The following is a 24757-nucleotide window of genomic DNA, read 5'->3' as shown; positions in this document are numbered from 1 at the left end:
CAGCGGATAAGAAATTATGATAATGATCTGTAATATAGCCCCAGCTGAGAAGGCTAATTCATGTTTATATTGCTTCTGCTCTCACCTTCTGCTTATTGTTCCCCAGATAAACCTCAGGTAACATGCAAGAACGTTTTTTGTTTTTTTTTTACTATGTAATTTGTCTCAAGAAGAAAAACTCATTGTGCGTTATTTTAAGAGTCTAATAGAACACCATGTATAGTAATTAACAATAAATGTGACCATAAACTGTCAGTTCAGTTACTAGTGTGTAAACGATTTGTCAGCGATGGAGAGCAGAACAAATTTTGATGTTAATTGTGTATGAGTTGTGCGTTGTGTGTAGTGAGTATTAAACATTGCATATGCAACATGCCAGCTGTTTCTAGTGATATAATGATTTAATGTAACAAAGTAGAAGCTCAAAAGGTAAAATTGGGATAGGATATTGATTAATAATAACATAAACCTGAGACCTAATCTCTTGCTAACTGTTGTAGATGAACATTTCCATAAAAATGACAGAAAACATTTTTGCAGCTGCTTTTAATTTGTATTCTTTATTCAGTGCCAAATATCAACTTTTTCCAATGAAAGAAATGTCCACATCTGACTTTCTCTTTAAAAGAAATTCACAAAATGGTTGAAATGTATAAAATAAATACAGTAGAGAAGCTCTCCTATTTCGGTGCTGTTTCATAATTCACATCTCCTCAAAATTATGTAAAATGTGTATAGCACAGTAAATGCTACGGAGAAAGTCTTTAAGAAAGAGTCAATAAGCATAATAAATTAATATTTTGTGGCTGTTGCGGGAATCCTCAGAACTTGCAGCAGAAGCCGCAGCCCTTGTTGCTTCGGCAGCAATTGCAGCACCAGCGGCACAGGGAAAGATGGCTCTGACGCTTTTGCCTGATGTGATTTGGCATCTGTGGGAAAGACAAAAGACGTGAGCAAGGTGTTCAACTCCATCCGCTCTATATACCAAGGTACTCTGCAGGGAAAATGCATCCACTTAAATTTTAATTTGCTCTTGGTAATTGGTTTAATTCATTCAGTCGATTGAACATACCATTGATGACTCCGCTGACATCTCTTGATGTGCCACAACTGGAGTGTCATTGCTCCCTGCCTCCTCCGGCTCTTGCACCTGTTAATGAATTATGCACATTGAGGAGGCGCATCTCAGCGTCCTGGCAAAACATTTATATCTAATAAGCAAATGAAGTGAGTTTAAGACAAATTCTTACCCCAGCAAATGGGATGGCAGAGCTCTCCAGAATGCAAATAAAGGCGAGCACGAGTGTCACTGCAACTGCAATGCTGAATGCCTTCATTTTTGTCGGGGTTTAAATGGTTAAGTTGTTTTACCCTTTGAAGATTAGAGTTGATGGGTCTTCCCTCTCATGGGTGCCGGTGCAGCGAAGAACACCACAATACCTTCAATTTATTCTTCAGGTCCAGTGATGGATGGTGATTGCCTGGGCAAGTGGATTTCTTTAGATATTTCACTGACCCTTGTCAGCTCGTGTCCTTCTCCTGTTTGATGGTATGCTGACTGTGTTGGTTTTTATACACAGTTGGGCTCAGTATTGCCTCATCGCTGCTGGAGGCCCAGCCCTTTCCTGGCAACAGTTACCCAATTCCAATGGGGAAGTTTTTGACCTCTTCATTTCTCCTTACTGTAGTTCTGCAATACTAGGGGAAATTCACTGATCTATTTTTGATTGTGGGGTCCCAGTGTCTGAGAAAGATATGAAATCATCTACAGACTTTTTAAGGGAATAACTTTCCACTGTGAGAACATAATTCCACACATGAACACGCTGCTGGAGACCATTATTTTTACAATCTCTGAGAGCAATATGTATTATGTAAATTGGACTTTTGTTCTGGAGGAACCCTGGTAAGAGCACAGTACTTTCTCCAGCAAAAGGCCTAGACAGCATAGGTCAATCTATTGCATGGCTGACTGAGTCACACTTGTTTCGACCCAGGAAATCCTTCACTAAGGAGAAGGAGCCACTTTGGAATATCCATTGCTCAGTCTAAAGGATGTAATTACAACCTCTCAAATGGAATAATTAGCCCCTCATTTTCAACACGTTCAGTTTTTGCATAATACACAGGAACCTGCAGTTGAACCAAATTAAATCCCTTTGAGAGCTGGAGAGTAGTAGCCAGGATTAAAAAGCTCCATTTGAGAGTCAAGGTGTTTCAATATGCAAGAGTTAAAGATGAATATAAAATAATGTAGTGGGGTTTATTATGTGTTGACAACAAAGAATTGCATTGTTTCTGGTATTTTAATCTGCATCTGTTCTATGTCATAGTTTTTATTCTTTCATGCATCATTCTTAGAGCAGATAATTAAGAACCAACATACAAAATAACAGCTGCTTTTGTTTCCTCAAAACATTTCTCATTTCCTGGCAATCTCATAGTTTCTGAATAAATTTCAAACTGTGCACAATTAAAAACCATGTTTATTTAATGGCATAATAATAACAACAGCAGACTGCTCACAGTTTTGTTGGAAAACCGGATTTCTCATTCCTTCCTTTGCTACTGAAGCCATGAGAAACACCTACAGATTAATTAACCAGTCAGTGGAAGAAAACTATTCCACAGGAACATCAGGCTGTGAATAAACACAAAAATCAATAATGGTGGAAATGAAATAAGAAAACGGCTAAATAAAGGAACAAACTGATAAATGATCGCGCTGTGGAGGGTGATAAAAATCAGAGGCCATTTGAATTCTCATTATACCTTCAAAGTCTTTCCAATCGCCCGTCCTGACTCAATTAAGGAACAACATGTCACAGGACCTCTGCGTCAGTCTGTCTCGTTTACTGATAACCCCGCTGGCCCACATGCTTGCTTTGGGTGACCACAACATCAGTGTCAACAAATACAGCCACGAATGGCTCCGCATTTGTTGGAACACATCCATAGTTTTATCATTTTTACAAGATCATCACATTTTCATTACTTACTATGCATTTGATTTTTGTCTTTTATGCTCACGTGTGAGGAGAAGAGGCTCTAATCCTATATCTAGTCCACGTTATGTCTTCAAATAATGAACATGTCATTTTATTTGATGTGCTTCACTAAGCATGACTCGTGAGATGCGAGATCTGACGCTTGTTAACAGTACAAAGACAAAAGTAATATATCCAGTTTCCCCAGAGTGTAAAAAAAAGAAAAGAAAAATTAAAGATCTGACGTTGAAGTTGTTTTTTTTAAGAATTCATAGCAGAGTTTTCCAAGTGCACATTTTGTCCTGTTTTCCTGGGCGCCCCTGTCTGTTAGCAGTCCCTGTGGCTATCAGTAGGAATCTACTTGCCAAACAAATGCCGGCACCAGCATGGCGGACAGATTCACCTCAGCAGGCGCCACTCTACCAGTTTCTTTGCCCCCGGTCGAGGACATTGCCCCCGTCTGTCTCTGTTTCATCATCATACCCTACTGCTGTCCCCATCCATTTGTCACCCCTCCTCCCCCTTGCTCCTACATGCTTTATAGGCTGCTGTAAGACAATCCATACATTATATCTGCCAGCTGCCAAAGCCATCACACAAAAACAGTGCCCCTCGATGCAGTCAACCATTTCCCTAAATACGTCTTCTCTCAAAACTGGGTCACGAGTGAACCAGTGTTGGGACATCACTCAGGGGGGAGGAGTATGGAGTACAGGTTAATGGGTTGCTGGTCAATGCAGGGACTTTCCCTGTCAGCGTGGAGTGAGAGGCAGGTTACAATATGCTACTGGAACTTCCAAAATTTCAGTAAGTAAGACCAGTCCTAATAGATAAAAATAACGGGCAAGAGAGCACTTATTCATGCTACCATAGCAACTTCAACTAAACAATGAATGAAAAAATTTAAATTATAAACTGTACACTCAGTACACCCTTGCTGCATGTCATTGTGCAGCTCTACTGCCTGGTCTCCTTTCATCTATTTTCAAAATCTATTATAAAATCATAATGTGCCCCAAAAAAAGAGGGCTAAAAAAGCTAAACATTACAAAGAAAAAAAAAGTACTTTAAGCTATGAAATGTTTTAATTTGTCAAACAGATTTTGTCTCTCAGAGGTACCTTCAGATACAACACATGGGGGGAAACCAGCTTAACACCGAGGTGAGATTTCTTTTAGTCTTGGATAGAAGTCTAAAGAACACAATAATTTCAGTCTGCTTGAAAAAAAAAGTATGAATTAGCTTTTCAGCATCTAGTATCTCATGAGCAACTACACCATGGTGATATTTCAGAGTGGGAAGATGACTCCTTTCCCCCATTTCCCTCATAATGGAAAGCATCTTTTGCCATGTCAGTGTAAAAGCACACCTGGGGTTGTCTGCCAAAGTGAAAGGCTTTACTCATAATTTTCCAGTCAACCGTGTTTCATTTAAATGTAGCATCTATACATGATATTTTATAGCTTAAAAAGATGTTAAATCTTTGTTTGGTTAAACTGGCTTTTGCACAGGGTATAATCCACTCAGTGAGCTCTACATATACATTTATTTTTCCTGAACTGAGATTTTTGGTTTCTCAGAAACACCAGATCCATGATAAAATGGCGATGCCAGACAGGGAGATATTCAGTGTTTATCCCCAGTGATGGTACTTCAAACAATACGTTTGGTGCAATCCAAACTACATGACCCACAGCTTTAAGACAGAGACACGTGTCTTTCAACACGTGCACCAGTTTGATGCGTCAGTTTGATCAGTGCTGGAAATACTGTTGAATATGACACTCTGGATGCACAAAAAGGCGAAACGAAAAAACAAACAAAAAAAAAACTATGCTCCATTTATGACAGCAGCAGAATACAAACCTTTGTGCTGATACTTCTCTTATGAGTGTGACAGGTGCTATGTCATTATTAATGTACAACCAAGAAAGATGGTAAGTGTGGTGTGAGGCACATTGTATGTCAGGTGGAATAAGACTCTTTCTGTCAGGCTTTTTCAACAAATAACCTCAGAGAGAGGGGGAATGTGTAACAAGCTTGGGCAATGGACAATACATGCTCCTGACAGTGTGCTCCTGTAGCTAAAAAAGCACAAAGGTAAGACAAGCCTGCAGGCCATGAAACTGTGGCTTTCCAGGAGAATGTTTTGGCCAGCATGAGTTCAATGAAAATCACTCAACCGTGTCCTTTGGTAGATGTGTACACACACACACACACACACCGAAAAAATTAAAAAAGGACTTATCCAAATCACATAAAGGATTTTATAGAAGTGGCTTTTTCACTCCCTTCCTCCAGGCAAATGTGCAGCAGACATTCACTGAGTACTGACCAGACCTAAACCACTGATTCAAATCCATTAAATACAATTTCGGCAATAACAATCCATTGCTCAAAGCGGAGAGACTTTCCTCTTCCAATTAATACATCAATTAATTCTAAGTGATTTATCTGGTCTTAGAGGTGAAGGTTGAACTCCCTGGTACATGCTTCCTATAACATTTATTAAAGAAACATGTCTTTATGTCATTTCATTTTCCTTTCCAAATCAGTATTATTGCAGCTTTGCCTGACTCGATTCAGAACGCTTTCGGGGTGAAGAAGGAAAACAGACAGACGGAGAGAGACTACGCATGTCCCAATCAGAGAGGTACGTGGGATCAGAGATCATCCACTTCAAACAGAAACGGGGACACACAGACGCCTGCCTGCCTGCTTGGTTGTCTATGCATGTTTAAATGGCAGCTGACAAGCCTGAAAACAAAACCAAATCAAATTTAGCACATACTCTCAGTCAAGTGAATACTCAGTGCATGTGTTACTGTGTCTGTGCAAACAGCAGTCTACATATATCTCTATCTATCTATCTATCTATATAAAATAGCAGCTTCTCTTTTAAGAGCAGCAGAATGTAGCCCTGCCCAACGCAATCTCACTAAGGGCTTGGATATAGCTTTCATCCATCATTGATCTTTCTCCCCCAAGGTGCCCTCTATATCTTCTAAATACTTACCAGTGTGTTGATTGTGTGGATTTGAGTACACATGGGACACGTAACCCATAGTAACTCTATCCTTGTAAGAGAAAATTCGAAAATATATTTAAAACTGTATCTCTGTTCCACACTGACAAGACAATATAACCCTATACCCTGCACGTTTTGTTGAGAATATAGACATTTTTGTGTTAGTTCAACCTGCCAACTGTTCACAACAATAAAGACGTATTGTCCCAAATTACTAACTAACATGCCCAGGAGCTGGACCAGATCCCTGCCACATGCACATCTAAGTGAAAGGCAACTGGTGGCAAATGAAACGTAGTGTTCCACTGTTGAGCCACATATAGCAAAAACCACATCGCCTTTTAAAAATTACTCAGATTAGAGCCATCAGCAACCTTTAGAACCACATTGCGAACAGCCGCTCCGCCATACTGCACCAAAAGCAATGAAACCTTTAAAGACTCCCATGTTAAAGCGACCAACTTCATAGCATAGTCTTTTTACAGCCTGGTCAAAAAAAAAAAAAAAGGTTTTATGGAGTTATCCATCCATCCATTTATTTTCTTCCGCTAATTCGGGGCCGGGTCGCGGGGGCAGCAGCCCAAGCAGAGAAGCCCAGACCTCCCTCTCCCCAGCCACCTCCACCAGCTTGTCCAGGGGAACAACAAGGTGTTCCCAGGCCAGCCGAGAGATATAATCTCTCCAGTGTGTCCTGAGTCTGCCTCGGGGCCTCCTCCTAGTGGGACATGCCCGGAAAACCTCGCCCAGGAGGCATCCTTGTCAGATGCCCGAACCACCTCAACTGGCTCCTTTCGATGTGGAGGAGCAGCAGCTCTACTCTGAGCCCCTTCCGAAGGGCCGAACTTCTCACCCTATCTCTAAGGGAGAGGCCAGCCACCCTTCGGAGGAAGCCCATATCCGCCGCTTGTATTTGCGATCTCGTTCTTTCGGTCACTACTCCGAGATACTTGAACTCCTCCACTTGGGGCAGGAAGGCAGGAAGGCACTCCATCCTTTTCCGGCTGAGAACCATGGCCTCAGATTTGGAGGTGCTGATTCTCATTCCCACCGCTTCACACTTGGCTGCGAACCGTTCATGGAATTAATAAACCTAAAATGGACGAGTTAAGGTTTAAAGTTAAGAGCCATGGTCAGGCTAAAGGAGGCAGCTGTAACCAGCAGCTATCTGCTAGGTGTCGCCTCAGCTTTTCAAGTGATGGAACTGGATGTCTGGAGCATGTTTTTATTGTTTGTGCCTTTTGGAAAATTTTAATGCAAATCAATGACACTATTTTATGCTATGTTGAAAGCTTCTTTTTTAAAAAGGTATTGCAGCAGTTTGAGATCGCACATTAAAGAAAAAATTCTACTTGTCTAAGTATTAAGATTTATTTAAAAGACTTAATATCTATCCATCTCTCTATAAATGGGGACTTAACATTACTTAAATCTTTATGAAACCAGTGGGATATTTGTTGTTATCAGATCAGATCAGAATACTTTAATCTTAGGGGGAAACTGTTGAGAAAGTGCAAAATTTAAAAAGTTCAAAGAGTAGAGATTAAAGAAAAAAATAATAGGAGCAACAGGCTGCATGCATGGTGAGACATGCACATTGTATATTAATCATTTGGAAGAAAGCACACTAAACAGGCTTGGGGTGTGTACTATGAATCAGCAGCTCTCCAGCTGTTTAACACCATCAGGGTTGCATCTAAAACAAACCAGCTAAAATTGTCTTACATCTCACACAAATACCTTTTATTCAAGTTGCACACTAATTTAACTAAATACATGGTTGTGGTCCTCCTGTGATAGTGATAGGCCGCTTCATTTGCACAGTCAGTATTTTTGCTGGCTTTTCTTCCTGGCTCAACATAGACTTTATAAATATAGCGCTGTCAAAGCTAAACAAACCACAGCAATTTTTTTTGTCCAAACATAGTGTACCACATTTTAAAACCTATACAGCTGCTTTTCCCGTAGCAGTCGTGCTGATTTTAGTTTGAAGCTGTTTTCATTTTACTTCATTAAAATATTAAATATCCCACTCGGCTGCGTGTAGACCCGGCTGTTTCCTACAGGTCACACCCACTCTTTTATGTAAACTGTGTTGACTTATTGATTTGATAGCCAAAAATGATAGCCTACTATGTCTATGTTAGGGACAAGTAATTCTAGATAATTAATTTAAAAAAAAAAAAAAAAGAAAAAAAAAAAAAGAAGGATTGAACTTATTTTACAGTCATAATCAGGTTAGTTTTCATTGAATTTTAACACATCAATGGGATGATTAGGTTTAATTAGAGCAAATGTATTTAAGAATAAAAGGTAAAGGGAAATCAGTGTCTTAAATTACAATGAATCTTATAATAATGTATATAATAATATGCAATGCTACTGGGCGGATGGAAATAAAAATATATATTCAGCTTTTCCCAAGATCTGGTAAACGATGATCCACAGACAAAGATGTTTAGATTGTGAAAGTTTTATTTTCCACCATTTTGCTTAGAAAACATGTCTCTAACCTGAGAACAGTGAGGCTGCTACACAGAGGAAAAGAGGATTTTTCTTCCTTTTGCCATTTCAAAAAAAGAAATGCAAGAAGAAAAAAAAAAGTTAGCCACGAATGACCTTTGATTTCTGATCAACCATCTTTTAAGCAGTACTCATTTCTTCACATTCACGTCTCTCCTCACTGAGGTGTAAAGAAAAAAAAAAATCTACTGCAAAACATCTATCATTCGACTTTGGCTAGGAGCCTCATTTGATAGACCAGACACTTGCACTATATCGCCCAGGTTTGAATCCAGTTGTTGCAGCAGAACAGCACTTTTAAAAGCACAAGCAAGTCTGAGATATTAAAATGTGATAGCCAATGTTGCCAGGGGTCTGAGTGTTGGTTTTTCTTTGCTGGATCCTGAGCTGTTGATACAAGGAGAAGCAATCGTGCTCTATTAAGTGAAGTTTGACATCTTTCTTCCACTCACATTTTCCCAAGTGGGAAAAAAACAAACAAACAAAAAAAAAACAAAACCCAAAACACATCATTTATATTCATTCACAAAACCTTCAGCAACATTAATGTTGCCTTTTGCTGTTTGTACAACCAATTACAGTTTACTTATTGTTTGCCTGCGTGGGTGGAGAAATATGTAAGATCGTTTCCAAGTTACCCGCATGCAAACTATTTAGTCTTTTCGTAGAGAATGAGTCATGCTCAACTAAGAACTGCAACACAGAATTTCCGTGTACTCATTTTCTATAGTGAGCAAAGTCTTTGAGCACTGCTCTCCAGGGTGCCCCCCACCCCCTTGTGCGTTGAGCTCCATTTGAAGTGTTGCAATACCAAAATAGAGCAAACAGCTTGAAATGAAACATGGGGATTATTCTTGCATGTACTGGGACACAGGTAAGTCACCCGACAAAGGATGAAAACAAAACCCACAGTACCTAAATATGTGGCAAAAGTTGGGATTTGCCCCGCTCACCTCTCCACAACATGAAGTTTGACGTGTCTGCATGTTCCACATTCTAACATTTCACTTTGTATTTAAATACCACTTCACCAGCAAATGCCCAACACTTCAAGTAAACCACATTTTAGCCTCAGCAAACTGAACTTCATAGATTGCACACACTTTGTTGTAATTGTTTTGACAATTGCCAGCATGGAACTAATGAGTTATTGATTGTTTACTCCCAGAGATAATCTGCTTTAACATTCTGTAACATCTGTATTAAAACATGAGAGGCCATATTTACATAAATCAGCCCAGAATCATCAGCAAGCACAGATTCTTGTTTGTCTTTGGGTCTAGGTAAGCTATGTGTGTCACATTATTTCTGTCTGTAGAATCATGTTTTTCATACTTTGATGTCGGCTTCACTGGATGCATAAATTTCATCGTAACGGGTCTCCATCAAGGCTTCTGTCAGCAAACAGACTAATAAATTAAAGGGGCTAAAAACAAAATATTAATACAGAACTCAAAAACACAAACAGAATAAAAGCATGAAGTAAGTCAAAATTAATAACGAGGGAAAGGGTTTGGGAAGGAAAGAAATAATTGCCAAACATCGTAGTCCATGAATGAAGCTACATAAATACAAATAAAGAAGGGCAGCAGAGGGTCTCTTTCATAGCTAGTCCTACAGTAAAGCACCCTGATAAAGGTGAGTGGGCATCTTTTCTTGGAGCACATTTCTACTCAGCTGCAGCGGGTGGTTATCTCAATACGATTGGAAAAGTCAAGTGCAGCCAAAATCGGCTAGTGAAGGGTTCACAACCTGGGAACCCAGGGGAGGATGCATTCACTAAAAAGAAAGTGATTCTCCATAAAGTCTCTCGTTTTTTTTTTTCTTGCGTTGTTTCCCACTGTGTCAGTTATATGTCTGAGTGGGTGTGCCCTGCGCTGCTCTTTTGGTTTCATTCACTGTGGTGGCGTTTCTCCAACCATTTCGATGCCGTGCTGCTGGAGTTGCGCTCGGAGCAATGCGTTTTCATTTTTCAGCTCTTCAATCTTAAACCAAAGAAGAAAAAAATGCATCATCCACAACATTCTCCACAGCAAAATACAGCCTTAACTTTACTGACCAAACTTTTTCCTTTGAAAACTAAGAGCTGACTAATGTATACACAGGACTATGCAATCCCTGAGATTAGAGAGCAGCGTGTGTAGACCCTGTAAAACACTGATGCCCACAACCAACTGGATTATCAAATCTTGAGGTATGTCATCTCTGCTACATTTCCCCTGGGCGAATCCTGAATTCATTGCCTCCCCACTGAGGGACTGAGGAAGGATATTCAGCTTTGAGCATCTGAATAAGAATATATCACTGAATCGCTTGCAGACACAAGATTCAAGCAAGAGACTCAGAGCTGCAAGATTTCACAATACTTTTGAGTGCATTAGCATGCACTTAGTTCTCACACAACCCCTGTGTATATTATTCCCACAGTCTCTCAAAGCACTGATTTCAGGTAACACTTCTCATTATCTGAGTGCAAATTCTTTGATCCACTTTGTCAGGCTGTGATGATCAGCTATGCAGCCTGAAGTCTCAGGGGGTTTGTTTCAGAGAAATGAAGATGCATATGGGGCTAGGTGGATTTCATGCTTCTGAGACTTAAGTGAAAGAATGTTGCACTGAATTATAAAGCAAACTAATCTATTCAATGCAGTGGCAATCTTCACAGCCACATATGAAGCCCACTATGCCGGCCTTATTATGCGCAAGTTTATTTATCTGCTACACCCAACCACCTCAAAGGAGGACTCTGAATTATCATTCATAGCCCTTCTTTACACATTACCAAAGTCACGGAAACTTCGCTTGATGCCCCATTTGCAGCCTAGAGCAAAGACTGATATTCATACCTGCTGTCTGCACAACTCATTGTCCATTTGTATCCTCTCCACTTCCTTCAAACTCTCTTGCAGCCTCTGGTTGCTTTGCCTCAGCTCACGAATATAGTCACAAGCTTTAGACAGGATGCCTCCTTTGCTCTATAAATACAGAGGCATTGTCACAGTTTTTTTTTTTAAAAAAAAGAAATATAATTATTGTGATAAATATAATTTTTATAGAGTATTAATGAGTCAAGCGCAAATTTAAAAGACAAACAAACTGCTTACTGCTCCGGTTTTGGTGCTATCCATACTGCAGTCTGGGATAATCTTGGAAAGTGTGACAATCCAGTTGTTGATCTTGTCTCTTCGCCGTCTTTCGACTGATGAACAGAGATGAAAGAAGAACTGTTTTTAAAAGCAGTATATGCATACAAGCCACATTTCCAGATTTCTAATTTAAGCTACAGTAAAAGATCACAGGTCATTCTGATTTACAAAACAAGGTTTTCATCTGCCGGATCTCGTCAGTACCGACATTCCTGACTGATTTTGACAGCTCAACAGCAACCTCTAGTGGCTGGTCAAAATTATATGCTGTTTTTTTTTTTACTCTTAACAGAATATTTTGTGAGGGCTTAGTGATTTTCTTTCATCAAAAAATGTTCCATTTAGGCACCACACGGCATTGTGTTAAGACTGTCTGATGAAATCAAAAGCCACAATCATGACTAATTACCCACCTTCATTATGTTGTGCTCTTCTCCTTTCATCTCTTGGTGTTCGGGGTCCATCCATTTTCCTGCAGATAGACAGGAAATAAAACACTTTTCATGCACTACAATATCTCCCATCTCTGCGCTCCATACAATCGGACACAAATCCAATCCAATCCTCCAAATCCTTTGCCTATTAAAAACCATTCTTCACTGTTATCTTTAAATTCAAGCCTATTGTTATTGCCATTTAAAATGAGCCTCTGAAGATGGTTAGTGCCTTTGGTAGAAATATTAAATGATGCACAGCCCTATGAGGTCACATATGCAGTCCTGACGCCTGCAGCCTTGAGCCAAGCTGCCTTGTCTGGAATACTGAGAATCAGCTAGCCTCCTTACTTTAGCTGGCTGTCCTCTTCCCAGGTGTGGCCTGGAGGAAGTGCAATGCTTTATTATGCTGTAAAATTACAACACTGTAGAAAACCAGATGCTGCTTACTGAAGTTGGGGTGTACACCTAATGACACAACTGTCTCTTGTCTTTGCAACCTCCCCCAGGATTCAGTTAATTAAGTCTCAGAGACGTGACAAGGAGACTTATCATACCACCCACCATGGCATGAAGAGACCAATAACACACTCACACATAATCAAATGTGGTCTAGTGTACACTGAGGGCACCTGCCACATAAAAGGCAGGACCCGGGATGTCCTGACAGAGCATTACATTATAAAAAGGTAATCAATGTTATTCCTTTCAACTAGGTTTAAAGCTGTGGTTGATAGCTGTACAACCAAGTGTTGGTTTCACTAATTGAACACCGGGGACTACAAAATTCTGAGAATAAATTAAACTACTCCTTATTGCCACTGCAATTTTGCCTGCAATTTGTGTGACGTAATAAATGACCTATGAGGTTGTTTGTCTTCATTGTCTGCCTTAAAACAAATCTTTTCTAGTCTACTGCAGAGAATTTGTGTCCAATCAACACAACTTGACTGCTGATAGCTTCGTTTGAGATAGTCAGCTAAGCCAAACGGCTCTCTCACATGTATCTCAACACATCTTAATGGGATTTCAGCTGTATAATGGATTCAGCAGCCAAACAGTACTCTTAGGCAAAGTGTTAAAATATGTGGATGGCGGTTTGAATAACTAAATGTACATGCCTAGAGGAATGTTTTTTCCCTGCACACCTCTTTTAAGTGCCCCCGAGAGTAAAGGCTGCCAGAGAAACCCCAAAAATTATGAGTACGTTTCCTCTGGTAGAAGACTTTCCATATGTTGAATACAGCATGTATAAAACAAAAAACGTCTGCACAATTTTTTATTGATCTTTAAAATTACAAATGTAATCATTTACCAATGCACCTCCACTCTCCACCCTCTTCCAAAGTTTTGCTTTTATGTCACCAAGCCATGGCCTTGACAATATTTCATTAAATTACACAGTGAAAAACAAGAGACTGCAGGCTGAGATTCAGATCACCTCGATGGATGAGTTCAGAAAAATAATTCTAAAAAAAATAAAATAATAATAATTACATTAAAAAAAAAAAAAAAAAGATCCTGTGTATATTACTGTCATTGTCTCAAAAAAATGAGCACAAAAATTTGTGATTATTAGCTAGTTAGTCACAAATAACTACTTATTTTGAAAGTAGATGTTCCAAGTGAAAGCACATGGCTTCCATTGGCTCAATTTATCTCAATAGCCCTGTCATATCAACAAAATGCACTTAAAGAGCAAATGCTGTCCATATAGTTTTATGACCAACTTTAAAACTAGGCTGAAAGAGAACCAAACTCAAATGGCTACAACAAAGGACACTTTGAAAATTATACTAAAATAAAAGTGTGGAGTAAGCCATTTGTTTCCAGATGGAGAACAATGACCTGATTTCTAGGTCCTAATGGAAAAATACATTTGCCACAAGCAGTACTAACAACAATGGATCAGGGTCAGCACTGAAAAATTGCTACATCTGTGTCTCACACATCAAGAGCAGGGAGAATCACCAGGGAGGAAGGGAGGGGTGGAGAAAAGTGAAGGGCAGAGGTTTGTGCGCTTCTTTGCTTCTTGTGATCTAATTTGATTAGTTCATTTGCTGTAAGTGGGGAGAAATGTGGAAACTGTCCTCACCAGTTTAAAACTTCATGTTGCAGCAGCTCGTTTTCATCTCTGTGAATGGCAGATAGGTTGGGTAGTTTTCATTCACTTTGCTCACATGCCAACGAAAACGTCACGGTTCATCACTTTACATGTAAATATAATTCTATTTGAAGTCACTGAAAATCATAAATTATTCATGTACAAATAAGTCACAACTCCCCTTAAATGTGTCCTGAACAGAAGAACAAAAAAATAATCTCTAGTTCTTGGAAAAATAAATAAATAAACACATAAATAAATAAATGAGAAATGAAATGTAAAAAAACAGCTTAGATAGAAAATAAATAGAAGATAAAGTGCTGTATCCTGGTTGCTATTCTCCTTATAGCAGTGTTATCTGATTGACCACAATCCCATCACTTTCACGAGTTAAAGGTTAAGTATAGGCCTGGATGAAATCAGAGGAATATTCACTTAGGTTCGGAGCTAACTCAATTTGAAATTGGGTCATGTGTTAATTTTTAAGTGACCAACCAGGCAAAAAACTGGCTCGTACCAAACAGGGTACAAAAAAAACAAAACAAAACAAAAAAACAAAACCTAGCCGACATTCATGAGCCTTGAATCTCACAGGGCTATGGCTCTTGTGCCGGTGTGTTTTGGCACTCAAATGAACCATGAAATAAATAAATAAAGCTTGTTTAAATCCCCTTTTCTGAATAAAAATCAGTAGTAGGCCAAAACCAGCTTGGTTCGCATGCAATTAAAATTAAAACCCTTTGCTCAGGTGAGCCTGCTGATGATCTTAATAACAGCAATCACCAGCATGTGGCTAACAGTTGGAGAGTCTGAGATGGATCCCTTTGATGCATGATTAGAATAATGCACGTTGTGAATTTTAGCGATAAACAGTATGAGAGTTCGAAAGGTTAAAAAAAAAAGAAAAAAAAAAAAAGATGTGTGGCTACCATGTGCTAAAAAAAGAAAAAAAGAAATCCTTAAAAATCAATCATAACCATGAACTCGGGGTGAACACAAGAGAGATTACCTGGGCAGAAAAACAGCCTTGAGTAAAAGAAAACAGCAGTGGCAGCAAGGCTGAGAAATTTGAGCCTTGCAGTTGTTCAAATGGACGTCACAGTAGTCTTTCAGTCATGTTTGAATAGAACATTCATTCATATGAGACAATTCTCTTTTGCTCAGATAGATTACTACTAATACATCATTCCAATCTGCTGCATTGCAGTTTAACCCCCTCTACTTCTACACTCCCCTCTTGCATTAGCAGTTACAGTTATAGCGTGCTAAATACTGATTTTGAAAATACATCTCATTTAAACTCTGAATTTAGGAAACTATTTTAAACGGCTTATTACGACATATTCACCCTTTCATTTTTTAGCTTCTGTTCTGCCACCTCGATTCGAGCATTTTGCAGATCAATATCTTGGCTTTTTGAAACTAGATGTATGAGAAAGGGGTAGATCTGACTCCAAAACCAACACAGTAGCAACCCTTTTTAGTCACACGGTTGAAACATACACTGCTTTACTGTATACCTTAAAACAGGAATGATAATTCACAAAATGAACATCTTGCTATGTTAAATAAGACTTTATTGCCTTTTCAATGCATCACAATCTTAGAGGCTTTTTGAAAAAGTGCAACAATTTTTTTTATATTGCTGTTATATTTATCTTTTAATGATAATCTATGCCCTCGTTGTTATGACAGTACTAATTCAGACTCTGATGGATACCATTTCTTGAAAGGATGTGTTTTGTAGAGATGCACTCTGAAGCATTAAGAGAGCAGAGCCACACTGCTAAACACAAATCATTTATTGCTGCAATAAATGCGTAAAGCCCTTATCAAAATTAACTGAAACCTATCATAGTAACTTTATTATTATGATATTAGATGTATTTAACAGCTTTTGTCATTAAATCTACTTTTAAACTCCACTGAAATTAAAACATGCCTAGTTTTATGTGTCTCAAGCTGCACTGGCAATATTGTTTCCATCACATAAACAGCAGATGACAGAGATGATACTTACGCAGGGTATGGCTGTGTTCGTGGGGCAATGGTTCGTGGTGTGCCTGTCTGAATGACATCAGGAGGGGTCATCATCACATAAAACTGACCTGTGGAAGGCACAGGTGTAATCAGTCAACAATGAAGAGTAAGACAGCTCAACATTTCACAGAAGACTGACTTGATTCATTAAATTTTTTAAGTGCTTATCCAACGAGGATCCAGGGGAAGGTGGCTGGAGCTTGTCCCAGCTGAAATTGGACAACAGGCAGGGACAAGTTGCCAGCTCAACACAGGGCTAACACAAAGAGCCAGGCAACCATTTAAACTCACATGCACACCTACGACTGATTCAGAATCACCGACTGACCTAACGTGCATGTCATTAAACTGTGGGAGGAAAGTAGAGAAAAGCCACATCTGGCACAACGATAAAATAACACAGAAATCCTTAAGCCAACTAGCAAAGTGGAACCCCGAAATTTCTTGTAAGGATGCAACTGTGCCAACTGTGTAGAAACAGGCTCAACTCTCATGTACAATCAAGATGTAGACAGAAGAATATTCTACTAACACTACTCATCCATACCATATTCATTCAAGAGCCAAAACATCATCAAGAAATAAATCCACTTATTTTATCTTAAGCCACCTAATCTTGTCATCTGGGTCAGCAAGATGGCAGACCTGGCCTGACAAACAAAATGAGCAACACAATTTTCTGCCACAAAAAAAACAAAAACAAAAACTATCCACAAAAAATGAAGGTCCTCTCACAGAAAACCTTCCCAAATAACAGGTCTTGACACAGACATTCAGCCTGTAGTTATTTCTATTTCAAAGAATGTGATCAAGGACTAAAACGCAGAATCAGTCACTAACAGAAAACACACAAGAAAATCAGTATTTCTCAGATGAAAACAGCAAGGTACATTCAGTCTTTTAACCAGGCACTCTGGCTTTCCAATCTGCTGCTAAAGCAGACTGCAGATGCTCCCTCTGAATGAGGCCACGTCTTAATGTTTTAAGATGCTCAATGCACATTAAGTGCTTTGCTTTTTATATCAAACTGCATTAACACTTTGGCTCCAATCTCACTCTTAAAGCTGCACCTAGCCGAGCCTATTATACAAGTTACAGCTGAGGTGCATCAACTGATATGGCCTTAAGGGTATCTGACTTCTGTGGGTTTAAGTCATGTGATGGAAGTAGACACACAATGCTCAACGAGAGAGAAAAGCAGTGTGTGTGTGGATGTGCTGCATGAGCTTGACAAGCTATGTCTTTAATTAGCAATGGATGAGCTACATCAAAGAAACCTAATGATTTAAGGAATCAATGCAATGACCTTGTGTGACCCCAGATGTGCCTCTACATAGGTGTTTTACTGGAGCGTGACTGAGCTCAGGTGGGGTTTTAAACTCATTTCATTTTTGTGTTTTTTAATCATGTTTATGAGTTGGATTACAAAATAACAGAAAAAAGTAAATCATTTTTTGTTCTTTTACTATGAAAGTTTCAGTGCCATGTGCCTGCTACTTGTTTGTGTAGTTTTGCTGCCACAAACTACTACATACATCCATATGTATGTTATAGTCAGCAAAATATTGTCTTATTTCTATGTGTCCAAAGTATCCATCTCTCTCAAGAAGACACAAACAATGCATAATGTAAGGTCACATTGGATATTAGGGGTGGGTGATGTAGTCTCAAAATTATATCACAGTAGTTCAAGGAAATGTTATTTTTGATGACACAGAAGAAAAATATTGAACATTTTATTGGTGATTGCAGCTTGCAGGCAGCAGCATTTATTAGTGCAAACAAAATGAAGGGAATTCTCCACGCTTTTTTTCTTTTAGGTAAAATAAAATATAACTGTCTAACATTTTAGTTTAACAAAAAAGCAACTTAAACCAGCCACACTTTAGCAGCCTGCACTGTTACACTTAATTGTTTTTGTGGAACTGTGTAATTCCAGTTTATTAAATTACAAAGCTGTAATTTATTATACGTATTAGTGGTAAGTGAGACAATGAGCGAGAGTTACATTTAATTGTTTTTGTGGTATTTTTCTTCCAACGCACAAAAACAGATTTACATTTTTAGTTAAGAGCACATAATAAAATTGAAATTTAACAATATTTTTTATCCAGAATTTTGGATTTTGCTTGGAGCTTTTTAAACAACTGCTTAGTGCCCTACTTTTCTACCATGTAACACATGAGTAATTTTCATGCAATGCTTGCTTTTCCAGTCATACCAAATGCAACTAGAGTAATAGCTGCATTTGTTTATTTTTGTGTCAGCTAGCATCTTCTTCATAGCCTGGTTGTATGCCCTTTGCTTCAAGTGGTGAAACAAATTTGCTGTTTCTACTTTTAGGGTGAACTGTTTTCTTGTGTATTTTGCAAAGCATTGGTCACTAAATCATCACTGGAGGCTAACATGTAGTTCTCAGTCTAAGACATGCTTGGACTTGTTGTGTACCCTAGCAAACATAAATGCTATATTTATCAAGACGAGACACTTTTATGTATCGCAAATAGTTATACCAAAATTATTGTGGACAATATGATATCGTATGAGGTATAGGGCTAAAATCTTAAATGTGGCACTTGAACTGTCTCTTTCAGCCTTGGGTCTATAGATTTATGTTGGAGATACGTTGAATCCCAGTTTCAAGCATTTTTAGACCCCAAGTCTGGGCCAAAATGACAGCAAGAAGCACCGCCAGCAGCAGAAACACTGGGTGATGAATTACAAGTTCCTACAATAACTCCTGTCCAGGCTGTACATTCTCCTACATAAAATCCTTAGAGACCCACAATGTTCGACTCTTTCATAACAATCCTGAAGACAAATAATGACCATCCAACAGTCAACTGCCAGCCAGCAGTAACAGTGTTCTTGCTAGTTCTAGCGGAATAATCCATAATAGGTAGATGGCAGTTTTTTGTTTTGTTTATTTTTTAGTTTAAAAAAAAAAAAGGCATTAAAGCCTAGATCTTGTTCTCTAGGTCAACTGAGCACTTACAGCGCTCAGCGAACACAGCTTCAGCCAATGATAGCCTGACCTGGACAACCAGCATAAAACCACAAGGACGGGTAGTACAGCCAGATGATGGCATATGGTAGGAAAGAGGAAGAGAAGCAGAATAGGAAGACATGTGACATGAAGTAAACAAGTAAACATGGTAAGCATGGCAAATTTAATTTTGGCGTCTGATAATATTTGACTTGGAGGAGGCAAACTCTAGTCATGGCAAAAAATGTTTCCATCACATTACCAAGTTAGGAATCTGAAACAGATTAAAATGAGCTGCTGGGTATGTGCAATTTAAAATATTTCTCATAATTATTACAACTTTAATAAAGATCTAATGACCCTTGAAAATTGCTGATTCACAGTTGGAGAAAACTGCGTTCTCCAGCATCATAAATTATATTTTAAAATAACTTACTGATCAAAAATATCCAAATTGGGGGGGAAGGAATCACAGAGCAAATTGATTCTGCAACACATATTTAGGTTTATCATGTGTAAAAAAAAAAAAAAAAATATATATATATATATATATATATATATATATATATATATAAAAGCAAGTGCAATTGTCATTATCATCTTTGGATTGCTTTGCTTCTTCCTCACCAAATATATGTTAGTGAACATATGTAAATATGAATTGAACATGTATTACTTCACCCAATTTTGTCATATAAAGCACCACCAATGGGATTCGTGGGTTAGTCACCCAAGCTGGTGAGGAAATCTATTTATAAAAGCTACATAGAGAATGAAAATATTGATATTTAGAGGCTCAGCATAGATAATTTATCTCAACAGGGAGGGATTAGATATATTGCTTATTCTTTGTATCTGCTGTAAATGGCCCTGATTTCTTTGTTATCAGCTCAAACTGTCAGGATCGTGTTTCACTAATAAAAAAAAAAAAGGACAGCTATTCTCTCCTTAAGGTACTTCAAAACACACTTCTGTTTGTCACTGAAAATAATAGCTTAATTAGCTCTGCAGCACTGTGATAAGCCCCAGCCCAAATTAGGTGTGAGAACTGACTCACCCCCTGCCTGTGTGAGTGTGGGGTCCGTGGCGGCCTGCACAGACACAGTCCCGTCGCTCACCGCAGTTGCGGGGAAGTAAGCGAAGCGGGTCTCCCCTCCCACTGCCTCTCCTGCTGGGCTTCCTCCATTACTGAAAGGGTTCTGGATCACAGCCTGTGACAGATAAGAGAGAGACAGAGGAGAGCCATGAACAAGCAGCAATGGAGCAGTCACAGCAGGTAAACGCACACCTCATCCTCTGTCAGACTCAATACTGGTATCCCTGCTAAACCCCCCCAAGCAAGACACAGTTCCATTTGACAGCTAGGATAAAGGGAGGCAAAGAAGCAGCAGTGATCTTGTTAGCAGGGATAATAGCAAGGTCAGTAAAGCCATCAGTATAGCACTAATGAAAACAAATTTGGTCTGTTCTTGCTAGAAAAATTGCATATTTTTAGCTCAAACTGTGCTCCGACTGTTACTGCAGTTCTTGTGCAACAACTATTGGCACTACACACATTGAAACTATACACCTATGTGACTCACTTTGTGTTGACTAGATATTATATTCGGGCACACAATTCACTCTTTAGACTATTTTTCCATCTTGGCAAGCTTAGAGAAATTACACCCGCTGCTGCAATTTCAGTGAATCAGTGAAGTAGAGATGATGTGATATGGAAAACTGGTGAGAATAACTGATAATAATAGATATACAACACCGTTTTTTTTTTTTAACTTTACGTTTTTGAATTATATATACAGATAAAGCAAAAAGCTTTATCTGTGTACTCAAAAGTACTCACAACAGTTCACAATTTGCTAATAAGCATAATTGTTTTTAGGAGTAACCAAAACAACACACCTTTCTGCAAGTTGATACTATTTTACCAGCTTGAAACCAAAAACTGGTTACACCATCTTGTTTCACTCATAGACAGCAATCTTTGTTAGTGTTGGTCTGCATAAAACATTACATAAAGCGGGGAAAAAAAAAAAAAAAAACATGACCCAACACAAGAGCATGGCTGTGTGCCTTACTTACAGCCACACTCTGCACTGTCAGACATAATTTATAGCTAAAATAATATTACTGAGACAGTAATAACTTCATATACCTACTTTTCAGCCAATAGATGTATATACTGATCCATGATATATTTCATGTCTTTAACAGTATTTGTAAACTTGATGTTTTAAAACATGACAAGCGTGTACAAAGAAACAAAAGAAATTAGAATAACACTGGTTTTAGTTGTTTTCAGTGAGACTGTTGCAAATGAAAATACGCAGAAATTAACTTCCACCTTATCCTTTAACACGTAAATAAAGAAAGCAAGCTTTAAAAAACGGTTTAAACTACTAGTGGTTTCCCTTTGGTCCAGTCAAAAGTGTAAAATTTTGATACCTGTGCCACAGCTTGAGGAGCCCCGGTGAATGCAGCTGTTGAGACAACGCTCACTGCTCCTCCTGCATCATCTCTTCCATCAAGGTGTTGGTCAGTCACCTGGACAACACGATACGTCACCTGCACAGACGAAAAACAAATTTGGGTAAAAAGAGAGAATAAGAAGAAAACAAAGAGAGCAACTAGTTGCTTCTCCATTTATATCCTTACTCTATGTATTTTTTTTTGCATTATTCAATCATACCGTGTATAAAACAGCACCTTACCTGACTTGTTGATTTGTTTATCATATCTGTTGCTTCCGTACTGCTCAGCCTAGTATCCTGACACTACAGTACTAACCTCACTTGTGCATTGATCTCACCATCCCACAATATGCTTACGCTTCAGAATGCGCCTGATTTAATTTTAAATAGCAAGGAAAATGAGCTTGTTTGTTCGAAGAATCAGTATTTGTATCCCTCTATCATGTGACTTTCCTCCTGACTGACATGTGACAGCAGTCTCATGCCAATCCCAAACCAGACTGAAATCACATGATTGCTCACACTAGTCTTGTTTATGCCTGAACCACATGGATCACTGACTCAATTTCCTCCAGCGCAAACCACCCAGTAAGGGTAAACCAACATGAATGTCACAATACCTTTTTTTAGTGTATATGCTGGCATTACTGACCCATTGTTTACCACTGACCAACAGTGGTGTGAAAACCACATAGTGAACAGGAAGGAGACACTTTTGTACAAAGGTCAACAGTCAATTTTGAGGCTATAAAAAAAAGACTATAAACATTGATACCTTCAGGGAATTTACTGAGTGCTTTCCTCCTGACTTTGTAATAGAGGAGGGTGTCAAAGCACACAGAAAAAGAAAAACAATCAGATAAAAAGAAAATGTAAGCCTAAACATTAAGGACTGTCGTCGGGAGTATGGTTCTTCAACATATATAATCACTCACTGTTGTTTGCCATATGTCCAAGCATCTTTTCAACCACCTCCATCAATATGCAGCTGAGAGTTCTCAGTTGGTAATTATCGTGCTGCACAAACACCCCATGGACATTTATCCACTCTGTGCTGTTTGTGTACTCTCATAAGTGCTAAACAGAGGCAATTTATTCTAACTGTCTAGGCCCTTATGCAATTAGGAACACTTAGACGCTTTCTGAAATGGGTATTAAACAGCAACAATCAGTAGTGTCCACACTTCCATCCATTAACTACTTACCTGCCCACCCTCGGTGCGGAACTGATATTGTATGTTATGGTCACCAAATGTTGCAGCCTGAGGTACACTGGCTATTGTAACAGCTGTCTGCTCTTCTCCTGTTCCGTCTTCAAGGGAAAAGGGGGATAAAGAAACAGGAGTTAGAATGGAAAAAGTAACTAAACAGCTAACAAGCCCCGAGTGTAGCTGCAAATAACGAAGCTCAATGTTGCAGCACATAAAGAAAAGCAAGTGTACTGAGGAAAGAGCTTGTGGCTTTTTTTTTTATAAAGTATTGTGTACGCACACAAAACTACAGTGTGATCAAAGACCGCTTAGTAAATAAATCCTTACCTTCAGATCCCTGGACAACCTCCTCTTCTTGTTTTTCTTGGCTGCAAAGCGGATACAGAAATACCTCAGTTGTTAGAAGCTACGCAACCAGCTAATGTTTGTGAAAATTATATATCAATGTATTAAATGAAAGTAATAACTGACCCTCCACTTCACCGTAAGGGGTGGCAAGTGATGTCTGGGAAGTCAGTCAGCCAGCAGGACAATTATAATGAAAAACACAGCACAGCAACTGCCCTTGGTTTACCAAGAGTGGCTGAGAATAGTTATTTGTTTTAAAAGCTAGCTTAAGCTCTCTTAGCTGTTAACTATGAACACTACTATTCTTGGATATAACCAAGTTATACCGCTTAAAGAGTTGTCCACCTGTGTTGCTAACTTAGCTGTAGTCTACACATTAAATTCGTTTTGACAACACTTTATAAGTAAGGCCTTGGTTAGCGTCGTAAACTAGCTGTGTGAAATAGCATGTTGCGGCTAGCTTCTTTCAGTTAGCCATTTTGACCGAGTTACCTTGCGGTGTCCAGACTCTGTTCAAGCATATCCATCAGTGTTGAAATAAAAAGTGATATTCGGTGTCACAGACGGAGATGGAAGTGCTGATCACGGGAACAAACACTCGGGTCATGTGAGAGAGACAGCCCAGGACACGTGAGGTACGGCTCGGTGTCGAAGTTAAAATGGAGGCCGCTGCTGATGTCGCTGGGTGATCCGAGGTAACTCCTCTCGATCAGCTGTCGCGCCGGAGGGATTTGCTGCTTGCCGGGGACCACGGTCGATAACGTTTCGCTACGGTTTCTCACCCCCACCGGTGACCATAAAAGTGCGAATTAACATCAGCTAGAGCGTGGGGAAGACACTGAGTGTTGCAAACCAATTAAAATGCAAACAAAAAGCTTCTCTGTCGGTGACCTGGGAGTAACGAACAGGCTCCACAAGTAACTTATGCACGTAGCTTTTTTTAAAAAAATTATTATTAATGCGCGAGAGAGTGGCACGATGTTCTGGCTCAGATCTGAACCAGCAAGGTATTAATGCCACATTGTTATTATTTATGAGCGCATTAGTCTTCGTTAACACCAAGACTTGCGTACAAAGTGGCATTTAAGTGTATTCTAATAACAAAAAACAAAATAAACTTAGAAGATTATTTCAAACTATTCTTTTATTTTTGCCTCCACGATTTTACTAATTATTGCGGGCCAAAAGAAGAAAAACAAAACAAACTGAAGTCGAAAGAAAGAAAGTAAAGCAAAACAAGTGTGCTAATAACACATTTTCAGTGAACACTGGACATATTATATTATACATATTAACCCCCTAAGAAACGAAATCTTTTATGGCATGCATTTTTACTTTATCTTTGCTATTTGGGCTGATTGGGACCTGATGAATGTAAAAACAAAGAATTACGTGATTTTTTTTTATACCTGATTTTTGTTTCTGAGAAAAATAAGTTCCACATATGAGGACATTCGTTTTAAATTTCGATAGAACAGTGGC

General features: G+C 38.9%; 2 protein-coding genes across 4 annotated transcripts; both read right to left on the bottom strand.

Moving 5' to 3' along the window:
- Window positions 1-531: 531 nt before the first annotated feature.
- Window positions 532-1560, bottom strand: hamp (hepcidin antimicrobial peptide). The gene is made up of 3 exons (XM_086311079.1): window positions 1251-1560; window positions 1073-1150; window positions 532-929 (listed from the first exon to the last, which is right to left on the bottom strand). Exons 1-3 carry the CDS (start codon window positions 1335-1337, stop codon window positions 822-824), a joined length of 273 nt encoding a protein of 90 aa, XP_086167205.1. The 5' UTR covers window positions 1338-1560; the 3' UTR covers window positions 532-821.
- Window positions 1561-2468: 908 nt separating this feature from the next.
- usf2l (upstream transcription factor 2, c-fos interacting-like) lies at window positions 2469-24189 on the bottom strand. 3 transcript variants are annotated; one of them, XM_086311076.1, is made up of 11 exons: window positions 23768-24189; window positions 23255-23295; window positions 22922-23028; window positions 21691-21810; window positions 20303-20456; window positions 16240-16327; window positions 14211-14249; window positions 12095-12153; window positions 11640-11734; window positions 11382-11510; window positions 2469-10520 (listed from the first exon to the last, which is right to left on the bottom strand). In XM_086311076.1, exons 1-11 carry the CDS (start codon window positions 23800-23802, stop codon window positions 10431-10433), a joined length of 957 nt encoding a protein of 318 aa, XP_086167202.1. In that variant the 5' UTR covers window positions 23803-24189; the 3' UTR covers window positions 2469-10430. The 3 variants fall into 3 exon arrangements, with proteins under 3 accessions (XP_086167202.1, XP_086167203.1, XP_086167204.1); XM_086311077.1 differs by lacking the exon at window positions 14211-14249; XM_086311078.1 differs by lacking the exons at window positions 22922-23028; window positions 23255-23295; window positions 23768-24189 and adding an exon at window positions 21957-22112.
- Window positions 24190-24757: the final 568 nt, after the last annotated feature.

The sequence above is a fragment of the Aulonocara sp. 'chitande type north' Nkhata Bay genome, linkage group LG11 (genome assembly GCF_057382095.1).
Source record: "Aulonocara sp. 'chitande type north' Nkhata Bay isolate Kocher_YH1m ecotype deep benthic linkage group LG11, A_spYH_male_GT1.1, whole genome shotgun sequence".
NCBI classification, from domain to species: Eukaryota; Metazoa; Chordata; class Actinopteri; order Cichliformes; family Cichlidae; genus Aulonocara; species Aulonocara sp. 'chitande type north' Nkhata Bay.
This window is presented reverse-complemented; position numbering and strand designations above follow the sequence as displayed.

What these genes read in the sequence shown, in the direction of transcription:
- usf2l (XM_086311076.1), bottom strand. Translation starts at nt 23,802, where the DNA reads ATGGATATGCTTGAACAGAGTCTGGACACCGCAAG. An exon ending in GGTTGTCCAGGGATCTGAAG is followed by an intron (nt 23,029 to 23,254) that starts GTAAGGATTTAT and finishes TTTCCCTTGAAG; the next exon opens with ACGGAACAGGAGAAGAGCAG. An exon ending in CAACATGAAGTTTTAAACTG is followed by an intron (nt 12,154 to 14,210) that starts GTGAGGACAGTT and finishes GTCTATCTGCAG; the next exon opens with GAAAATGGATGGACCCCGAA.
- hamp (XM_086311079.1), bottom strand. Translation starts at nt 1,337, where the DNA reads ATGAAGGCATTCAGCATTGCAGTTGCAGTGACACTCGTGCTCGCCTTT. An exon ending in CTGCCATCCCATTTGCTGGG is followed by an intron (nt 1,151 to 1,250) that starts GTAAGAATTTGT and finishes ATTCATTAACAG; the next exon opens with GTGCAAGAGCCGGAGGAGGC. An exon ending in TGTCAGCGGAGTCATCAATG is followed by an intron (nt 930 to 1,072) that starts GTATGTTCAATC and finishes TCTTTCCCACAG; the next exon opens with ATGCCAAATCACATCAGGCA.